We start from the raw sequence: 10990 nt of genomic DNA, 5'->3' as shown, positions 1-10990 counted from the left end.
TTAGCTTGGGAATACCTGGTATGGCTGATAAGTCAAAGATGCCAGAAATATAATTATCCTTTGGAAAAAGCCTGGCCAAGTGAGGGAAATACCCAGTTTCCTCTGAATAAACAATTACTATATCCAATGTTCCAGACCTATATCCAGAAAAACAAAGTTTAAAATGGCAATTGTCTGCTTCTTTGCCTCCTACCAAAACAAACATTAACATACAATGTGAGACAACTAGCAAAATATTTTAAAAATAAAGATTTATTTCAAGCAACTATACTCCAATAAAATTAAAAAATAATATTTCTTTATTTTACCAATTTTAATTTATATTGCATTTATTTTATACTGTGTATATTTTACATCTATATATAAATTATATAATTTTAGTAGGGTTGAGTGCTCAAAATATTTTTCCTAATAAAGATATGTAATTAAAAAAATGAGGGGCACGAATTTACTACCAAATAAGTGACTTGAAGGCTTGAGTCATTCAGGATTTGTCTTTATTTCTTCCATAGAAGCTAACTTTGAGCTTTGTGTGTGGTATACAATGAATAACTATTTGTAGAATTAATATTTTTTTCCTCTTACATATTTTAAAAGCTGCTCTTTTCCATTGAGTCTATTTTTGTACATGGTGGGGATTTTGAGAAGTATTCCCTCTTGGATCATCTGATCTATTCCCAGACTGTTGGTAGAGTTGATTTTTATTATTCCTAATTTACCCCTGATGGATGAGTGTCGAGTGCTACTTTGAATATCATTGGTAAAGGTGAATTCATTATTTCTCTTGCAAAAAAAAAAAAAAAAATACAGCGTGAAAGAGCAATGCTCAGTTTCATCATGCACCACTGTCCTCCCACTTCACTGTACCTCCCTCCCACTAGCCTCCTTGCAGTTCCTCAAACTGAGCTTTTTCTTGCCTCAGAGTTTTCACATACATAATCCTTCAACTGGAAGTCTCTTCTCCTCACTGTCAGGCTTACTCACCCATCCCTAAGGTCTCAGTCTAAATGCCATTTTTTCAGGGAGGTCCCCATTTTATACTCCCTTCTACTACCCTATACTTTTTCTTCACAGCACTTATCACAGTTGTAATTAACAAATACCCACATAAATGTGTATATAGTGTCTCTTGCTTTCTAGACTGTAAGCCAAAGCTCTCCATTTCTTTTTATCCAACACCTAGCACAGTGTCTGGCACAGTTGTCCTTAACACTCTATTCTTTGAAAATAGTTGAATAAATAAATAAATATTTTGTAAATTTGACTTAAATGAACAGCTGAGAACAATGAGATTCCATAGGACTTCATCATTTTGTGCTGAGCCATTCTTCCTCCCTTCTCTCTATTGCTGCTTACCACGCATTTAAATTCTGTCTAGTCATTGTGGTATTCCTAGAGGTGCAAGAATCATTATTCAGTTGGGCGACTCCTCATGACTCCATCAGGATTCTAACTTCTGCAAGTTTTTCAACTGCCAGTCATTTTCCTATAGCAGCCTTGGATGTCCCTTCTAGAGCATCCAAGGTATTGTTTAAAATCACAGACCACGTGTTCAACTGAACTGACATTATCATGATATTTCCAGTATTTTGAACTAGTAGGAGATGGCTGTCATCATCCACACGCTCACACAAAAATTACGACTTCCTCATTTTAGTCGAGTGGTATTTGGACCATCCCATCATCTTTAAGCATGTCCTCCCTTGCAGTGTGACTGACAGACCGAGGTTCTCTTCTTGGCCACCGTAGGTGTTAAATGAAAAAGATATGAAAGATTCTAGGCTAGTAAGGATGAGAGTAAGGAAATTAACATTTATTGAGCACATAGTATGTGCCAGATACGGTACAAATATATCCTCTCATTCAATCCTCATGACAACCCTGTGAGGTAGGTAGTATCCCCTTTTCACGCATGAGGAATCCCTTTTCTGACAACCTAGATTGCCTCTTGAATTTTTCTGTTGTCATTAGCTTTCATTTATCTACTGTTATTCTCCCTCTTGGAGAGATTTTGGCAACTGTATAACCTGAAAAGCCTACTTTCACTCAATAAATATGAATTTAATGAAATAAGTTTCACAGTAGATCACTGGATGATTGAAAATGGGAAGCTATCATCCTTCCATCTCAGGTTACATCCTTTTCTAGCCCTTTTAAAGACGTCCTTGCCTACTAAGCACTTTTGCTTGACTTCCATATTTCCCATTTATTAAATAAACAGTGTATTCATCATCGAACCAATTGACCCTCTGGGCTCAGTCTCCCTAGTCTCATAGGGGCCAGGAAGCCAGACTGTTGAAAAGTACATGTTGAATGTTCTTAATCATGAAATGACCCCGCCAGCTTCTAGTTAAAATAGTACCAACAGGGTTCACCTACCTCAGAATTAGATCAAAGGGGACCATATTTCTCCTATATACACCTTAGGGGGAGCTCAGAAGTCTTCCTTAATGGTTCTCCTTCAGCCCTGCATGAACGGACCAGGAATGAAGTCCTGTGTGTCCTTCCTCCCCCTTCTCTCTGAAGGATGACCTTGGTCCTCATCTATACTCCTGAGCAAGTAGAACCTTCAATTTTCTTCTCATCAACTCCTTTATCAGCTTTCTCTTCCCTCATTTGATTCCAATTTTCTGGACCTTATAATAGTCTAGATAAAAGCATGTTTCAAAGGAAACCAGCCTGTGGTGGGAGGGACCAGCTTATCTGTGCCATGCTGCGACAAACACTGCAGACTTGTAAAACCTCCCTTGCATTGACACGGTCCATCCCATCTACCCTGCATCTTCAGGACTGGGATAACAGAAATGAAACTGTACTGCTCAGTCTCGAGGGTATATGCTGCGTGCAGCCTCATCTAGCATCATTTCAGGTTTCTGGGGAAATGTGTAGGGGAAGATGCAGGATCCATGTCCCGTTCCTCCCTTTATGTCCCACTGGAAAGTCTTGTCTCTGTTCTTGGAGGAATTGGTTCCAAGAGTATATGATCTCCCCAAAATGTGTGCTGCCCCAGGATCTTCAAAGGATGCTATAGCTATAGGAGAGACTCTCCACGCTGACGCCTGCCACAGCTGCGTACAATTCAGGCACCACCAATTCTGGTACTTGCAACACAGCCTTGTCATTGGCAGTTCGAGCGGCAGTTTCTAGGCGTGAGTGTAGCTCTCTAAGTGAGGGGCGGCTGTCCTCACTCCAACGCCAGCAGGACTTCATGAGACCGTACCTGAAAGGAAAACAAGAGAAACAAGAGAAACTGTCTCATCTCCTAACAAACCTTAACAAAAGAAACCTATGAGTCTTCAACCTACTTCTCACTGCTGTGTCCCACATGCTTCCCAGAGAATACTGTTCCTTCTCATCCTCCTAATGCTAAGTCTCTTAATATCATCTTCTCAACAGGACCCTTTTTATAAAAGGAATGACTAAATATTTCTTAAACTACAATCAGTATGACAGAACAGGTTTTTTTTTCCATTAGATTACCAAAAACTCTTAAGTGTTTTCATCTTACATGTTATTAATTTGCATCATTCCAAACCATTGCTATAACTTATCTACCAGTATGAGCTACATTACAGCAAGGAAAATAAGAAGGTATGGAATAATACGATTCATACTAATTTCAGATAATGTAATTAGATGGTTCCTTCCTTTAATCCAGGTCATTTCCCCCCTTTATTACTTAGCTTCTCCAGGAAATTGCCTTAATCGAGATAGAAGTACTTACCACCTTTAATCTGTCTTTGCTTCAATCCAGTTTCTAGAGAATTTACAACATAGCCTGTTTTCAAACACTCTTCATCAAGTCTCATTCCTGCCCAAGAACCTACAGTGATTTACCACTGCTCACCATATAAAGTCAACATCCCACCCCCTAGCTTCTTAGCATATAGTTCTTGCCTAACTGAAGCCCTCTCCTCCTGACAAGTCAGTGTCTTGCTGTGCCCTAGATGTGGTTAGTAACACCCAACTCTGTCTTTGCTCATGCTCTGCCCAATTCCTTGAATATCCTTTCCTACAGATTTAAGTCTCAATTCCTTTCCTTATAAACCTCAGCATGCACTGTGTTTCCCACACTCTTTAATGTTGTACGATGAGACTTTGTAGAAGATGCTATTTTAATAATACTGCTAATGTTTTACCAAGAACTTACTTATTATAAAGGGCATGGTAGGGGAACTTAACATGCATTATTTCATTGTAGCCTCACAATAATTTTGATAATAATTTATACCTATTTTAAAATAAGTACACAACGCACAGTAAAGTAGTAGGACTAGGACTGAACGTGTGTCTTTCTGACTCTGTGAGATGAATCTGAGCTTTTAACCATTCTACTTATTGCCTCAAACTTTATGTTGATTTTCATGTTGTTTCTAACATCCTTCTTCAAGACCAGGTACTTTATCAGTTAAATGTCTCTCCCCAGTATCAAGGACAGCCTTTTATACACATAAAGCCTATGAGAAATATTTGTCAACAACTCCATTCTAGTATACCCAGCCAGTATCACTATACTGTGTGTATGTGTGTGTATATACACATAAAAATATATGTCAACAGTTATGATATTTAACAGTTTTAACATGCTTGATGCTGTAACTGTTTAATGTTGGGAAACCCAGGTGCTGGAAATTTACCCTTTCAGTGCTGAAAAATTTACAAAATAGCAACAACTTTAATAGAAATGTATATTAATATATTAACTCCTGTCTTCTTAAAAATAATTTAACCTTTTCTTATGTTCTATAACAACCTTTTTTTGTACTTTATTGGTTATAAAATTCTGAATGTAATTTTGAATTTTTCCATTTTCTGCCTCTACGTTAGTTCACCAACTGTCCCTTTCTGCTGACAATTTGATATCCTCCTCCTCCTGCCTCATTTCTTCTCACCCCCACTTTTGGTTGGCTTCCAACATGCTTAGAACTGGGAAAACAGATAATCAATATGTTTTTAAGTTAAATATTAAATAGGAACCAGTGAGTAACTGTAGTGCAATGGATTTTATGACAACTATATTAGAACTGAAGCCAGTAGTCTCTAACTGAGACTGACATTTAAATAGATAAAACACTACTGTATTTGCATTGGATTTGGTCTATTTTAAAAGCTTCCAGAAGAACTAAGCTTTAACAATGTTAGCAAACTTAAATTTCTAACATAGTACTCAGTGGTTGCCTCAATATTTTGTGTGTGTGTATGTATACACACATACATATGATATACATATACGTGTACATCGTATATGTGAGCAGATGTGTTTTACTGCAGAGGTTTGGTTTAGGGTTGTACATTAGCACACAAAGGACAGCTGAGGGTCATCTGAGCCACTTTGAAAGGAGCACGACTGATGAAGAGCAAAAAAAGATTTTAAAAACCATTTACATGGTGTGTGTGCAGCTACTGGGTCTCTTCATGATTTTCCTTCTTTGGAGATGCTGTAGGATGCTGGTAGGAGGAATTTCAGGATATGGAGGTGCCCCTGTTGGTATGGAAAGAATGAGAGTAGTAAGAGAACTTAAGGGTCCTCAGAATATAAAGTATAACTAACACTACTCTCCATCCACCTGGGCTAATTACCTGCAAAAGTATAGCCATAGAAAAACTAATAGATATAATTGCTCCCTGGTGATCAAGTAAGGATATAGCTTAGAGAATTTTGGAAAAAAAGAGATGGGGGTGGGTACTGATAGCTTAGCAGAACGTTGAGTGTTTAGGAAAGTAACAAAATAAAGCAAAGTGAGACATAAGATAATCTGCCCTCTACTTCCCAAACATGAGAAGGTGCTATAGTTTCTCCATCAAGTGGATTAATAAATCTAAAGACAATATTTTTATGTTTATGCAAGATCATCCTTGGAATCATCCTTGGATTTTAATACCTCCCATGGAATTGGTAAAGTGTTGAGGGAAAGAAAGAGAAAGAAAGCAAAAGAAAGTTAAAAACAGAAGAGGGAAGGAGAGAGAGAGGGAGGGAATCAAGACATTACAAGACTATCTCAAAAATCAGGATTCTATGTCAACTCAGTTCAACCTTCAGAGATTGTACCGAAACCCCTTCTCACAGCAAATGTCATCCACCACCCAAATAAACATCCTTGTATATTTTTGTATAGGTGCACACTACTTTGGGGATCCTCCTTACCTAGAGTCACCATCTCGTAGAGCAGTATCCCAAAAGACCAGCTGTAAAAGAAACAAGGCCATGGATTTAATTTCTATTTCTGCCTTTCGTAAAGACAGCTCACTTAAGTACCAGAGGCCTTCAGTAAGAACCCCATTACAAAGGCAATGAAAGGGAATCAAGGGTGACTGATACAATAAGCAATGAGGTAGTGCCATTAGAAAGCATTTCTGTCCAATCCCCTTAGAATCTAATCTATTTGAGTACTGAATTTATGTCTCCTTTTTTCTATATTACACATTAATAGATATTTACCATTATTTGCTAAATTGTGAGTGTTTGTGCAAACATGCAAACATATTCACCCAAACATACAGAAATTCCCCTCTGCATCTTTTTCATCCTTTCCATTTCTCCCTGCTGAAATTCTAGCCTTTATTCTTAGCTCAAGGCCAAGCAAGTTTTATCATTTATCTACTATTTCCTCAGTAGATCTAATTGCCCAAACCTAGGAAAAATATTAACATAACAAGTTTTATACATAATTGGAGTAGGCATTTGCCTAAGCAATATGATTCAAGAGATGTATATTTCACTATTCTATAATATCATCATTAAATGAGCAATATTTCCCAGTTAAGCCCTCAAAGCTCCCAGACCTCTATTTAAAAGGAGATGTCAGCGAAACAGCAATGAAATAAAAAAGCAGTCTTCTGGGGACTTCCCTGGAGGGCCAGTGGTTAAGACGCTGCACTTCCATTGCAGGGGGGCATGGGTTCTATCCCTGGTCAGGGAACTAAGCTCCCACATGCTGCGTGGCACAGCCAAAAAATAAATAAATAAAATTAAAAAGCAGTCTTTTAATTGACTGACCACATCAACTGATGTTCTAAATTTCCCCCGCAACTCATAACATTCATGGCTAGTAAGATACTCTATATTATGTTTATGTGCTCCTCCGAGCAGTTGAGTTATATGGCTACCAAAAGTCAATCGCAGTTCTTTACAATCCTGTTTATGCCAATCCTACATGTAACTGTAATTATGTAAGCAATTAAATATTACGTAAGCTGATTAAATATACATGCCCAAAGCATTAGCTCCCTGAAAACTAGATTGAATGCTCTGAAAATATTCTGTAAAACCAAGCTGCTAAAAAGAAAGTGTTGTCACATTGCGTGGGTGAGACAACTGTAGAAAACTGGGAAAAAATTAACGAAGTGTCTGTAGTCAAACTGCGTCACAAGCGTTTTCAAGTTTCCCACTCTATTTAGAGTCATCCCAAACGGAAACTCAAAAGTAATTCATTATGGATGCTACTTATACAAGAAACACAACACGTAACTTCATTTAGCACAGCAGGTCTATCCCCTTGGCCCTCCTCCAAAAGACTGATAATTAAATATCTATTTATATGTTTTAAGTTAAAATAAATTGAGTATACACACACATAGGTACTTATTTTAATAAGTCCTAGTTTAACTAAACTTTTGATTAAGAGGACCTACCTCTTTCAGATAAAACTAGATACACAGATAAAACTCCACCAGATTAAGTCCTCAGATACTAGCATGAATAATCTATTCACTTTTTTTCTCTCCTAATTAAGGTTTCTAATCTAACACAGAGGGAATACTTCAAAAGGCACTAAAAGGACTGCAGGCAGATGCCAAGTAGGAGCTCTGCCACATAACACGCATTTTTGCTTGAGAGGCTGACTTCTCAGTAGACATTTCATGTGGAGACATAATTGACAATAGACCCAGTCATGTTCATGAGCTGGAGGACACCTGGGTCGAGAAAGGAAGAAATCCATAGGGCAGGGCAGGAACAAACCATACATGTCTCCTTTGATGCCAGCTGGTCTCAGCAGAAGCCGTTCTGGGGCGAGCCACTTGAGAGGTACGATGCGAGTAGACGAGATGGCCCCTCGGGAGTGGACTTCATAAGCCAGGCCCAGTCCGCAGAGCTTAGCAGTGAGATCACACTGGATCAGGATATTCCTGGCTGCCACATCCCCATGGAACAGATGCTTATCCTGGAGAAATTCCTGTCAACATGAGATCAAAGATGGATCAGCTCTCTGAGGTCATGGCTTAGGTCACAGATAAAGAGAAACAAACCCTTGAAAAGAAAAGTATATTTTCTACTCTGAACAAGCCTCATTAATAATGACATATCGCTTCCAAGTATTTATTAATTTTTTAATTAATTTTTATTTATTTATTTTTGGCTGTGTTGGATCTTGGTTGCTACACACGGACTTTCTCTAGTTGCACTGAGCAGGGGCTTACTGTGGTGGCTTCTCTTGTTGCAGAGCACGGGATCTAGGCACGCGGGCTTCAGTAGTTGTGGCACGCGGGCTCAGTAGTTGTGGCTCTTGCGGCATGCGGGCTTAGTTGCTCCACAGCATGTGGGATCTTCCTGGACCAGGGATGGAACCTGTGTCCCCTGCATTGGCAGGCAGATTCCTAACCACTGTGCCACCAGGGAAGTCCGGCTTCCAAGTATTTATAATGAATCAGACATGTTTGCATTGTGTTTAAGATTAGCAAACTGATACAAATACTTCATTCCTTTTTTAAAAAAATTAAAAGACTTTTTTTTTAAAGAGTTGTTTTAAGTTGACAGCAAAATTGAGTGGAAAATCCAGAGCACTCCCACATCCCTTCCCTCCCACTTCATAGTCTCCTCTATTATTAACAACTAGCATCAGTGTGATACATTTGTTGCAACTGATGAACTGATACTGATACACTATTTTCAACTGAAGTCCAGAGTTTACTTCAGGGTTCACTTTTCGCATACATTCTCTGGGGTTTGACAAATGATTTACACATTTTGGATACGTTGATATACCCTTATATTTTTGAAGACACATGTATTAGTAAATACACTAGCTTTGCTTTAAAACAAACAAATAAAGCTTAGCAAACAGCAAATAATCCAAATAACATTTGTACTGGGTTTGGAAATTATAATCTCCTACTCTGACCCTGACCCTGGCCTGATTTTCCTCTCAGATAGGACCCAGCTAGACAAGGGGAAGGAGAGTAGGTTTCAAGTTTCTAGCAGCAGTCTCCCAAACAGGGTAATATATACATAGCAAAGTTGAGTGTCATAATAATAAATTTATATACAGTTTTACATCATCTCATTTTGTCCCTAAAATAACTAGATGAGGTGAGTTAGGGAAGTAACTTTCAGATAAATCTAAATGATTATATAAGGTCACACTGGTACTAAGTGGTAGTGACCAGAACCCAGTATTCTAATTCATAGGAAGTACTACAAATTCTACTAATACTTCTCAGGCCAGGCTGCAAACCAGAATTGCCTGAGAGATTTATAAATTCATAAGGTTTTCTCTCTGGATTTACTTAACCAAAATCTAGGAAGAGGGACCTGATAATCTATCTTTTTAAGAGGTATCAAAATGATTATAGTACAGCCAAGAAGACATTTGAGAACCACTGCACCTGAATGACACTGATGTGTTGAAATCATTTCCCCCAACATCAAGGTGTTCAAGGCATACAGAGATGCTGAAAAACTATACATGACTGAAGCGCTAGAGACTGAGGTCTATGATTACTAAACAAGAATGGTGTGAAAAAATAAAAGGTGAAGGTGGTAATTTCCAGTCATTGATGGTGAAGCAAACAGTGACTAGCAGGGATTTTTTTTGTTTTTTGATTTTTTAGTTTTTTGTCTCAGGTGAGGTCTCAGAACAAAGATATTATACTGTAATGAGAAGAATTGAAGAATGTACTGATCTTGAGGTTGTTAAAAGTTAGAAAAAATAGTATGATATTGCCTTATACCTGGTAACCTTGGGCTCTCAGGAATGCTCCAGTGTGATCACTGCATCTCTATGGGGCACCCCTGCAATTATGGTTCAGAATACAAGGTAAGCTCTGTCCTGACACCCTAACTTTTTATTGAAGTATAGTTGATTTACAGTGTTGTGTTAGTTTCAGATGTACAGCAAAGTGATTCAGATATATATGTATATATATGTATATATATGTATATACCTATATATATATTCTTTTTCAGATTCTTTTCCATTATAGGTTATTACAAGATATTGAATATAGTTCCCTGTGGTATACAGTAGGTCCTTGTTGTTTATCTGTTTTATATATGGTGTGTATCTGTTAATCCCAAGCTCCTCACTTATCCCTCCTCTCCCCTTTCCCCTCTGGTAATCATAAGTTTGTTTTCAATGCTGTGAGTCTATTTCTGTTTTTTAAATAGTTCATTTGTCCTGATACCCTAACTTTTTTTTTTTTTTTTTTTTTTGCGGTACGCAGACCTCTCACTGCTGTGGCCTCTCCCGTTGTGGAGCACAGGCTCCAGACGCGCAGGCTCAGCAGCCATGGCTCACGGGCCCAGCCGCTCCGCGGCATGTGGGATCCTCCCGGACCGGGGCACGAACTCGTGTCCCCTGCATCGGCAGGCGGACTCTCAACCACTGCACCACCAGGGAAGCCCCTGATACCCTAACTTTATCAAGGAAATATACCAACTAGGCCATCCAAACACCATAGTTAACATTTATTTGTATGATGTGCTCTCTCCCTTGCTCCATGAGAACTTCAACTAACTTTTTCTCACTTCATCACCTCTTTTTTCCTAAGCTTTCTCTGATTCCTTTTATATCTCTTGTATATTTCATACCTCAAGGTAGCAAGATATATCAAATACTAAAATAGTAGCTTCACAGAGCCCTGATTTTCCGTAACTAATTTTAAACACAATTATCTAAATAATTTCATAGGAATAGTCATCTAAATTTCCTGAGTAATTCTGGTAAAGGTAACTTTTTTTTTTCTTAAACCTTGAGTTCTTTCTCTTCCCTGT

At 38.3% G+C, this 10990-nt stretch overlaps 1 protein-coding gene across 5 annotated transcripts in view; it reads right to left on the bottom strand.

The window, feature by feature from the left end:
* Positions 1-778: 778 nt before the first annotated feature.
* Positions 779-10990, bottom strand: part of STYK1 (serine/threonine/tyrosine kinase 1) — a 54709-nt gene continuing 44497 nt past the window's right edge. For all 5 annotated transcript variants that reach the window (XM_060305801.1, XM_060305799.1, XM_060305798.1 and 2 more), the window contains 4 exons: positions 7966-8174; positions 6146-6186; positions 5386-5482; positions 779-3220 (listed from right to left, as the gene is read on the bottom strand). In XM_060305801.1, the coding sequence (XP_060161784.1) occupies positions 3016-3220; positions 5386-5482; positions 6146-6186; positions 7966-8174 (552 nt within the window). In that variant the 3' untranslated portion in view covers positions 779-3015. The remainder of the gene's footprint in view (positions 3221-5385; positions 5483-6145; positions 6187-7965; positions 8175-10990) is intronic.

The sequence above is a fragment of the Globicephala melas genome, chromosome 10 (genome assembly GCF_963455315.2).
Source record: "Globicephala melas chromosome 10, mGloMel1.2, whole genome shotgun sequence".
NCBI classification, from domain to species: Eukaryota; Metazoa; Chordata; class Mammalia; order Artiodactyla; family Delphinidae; genus Globicephala; species Globicephala melas.
The sequence above is the reverse complement of the archived record's forward strand: the minus strand, read 5'-3'. Positions and strand labels throughout refer to the sequence as shown.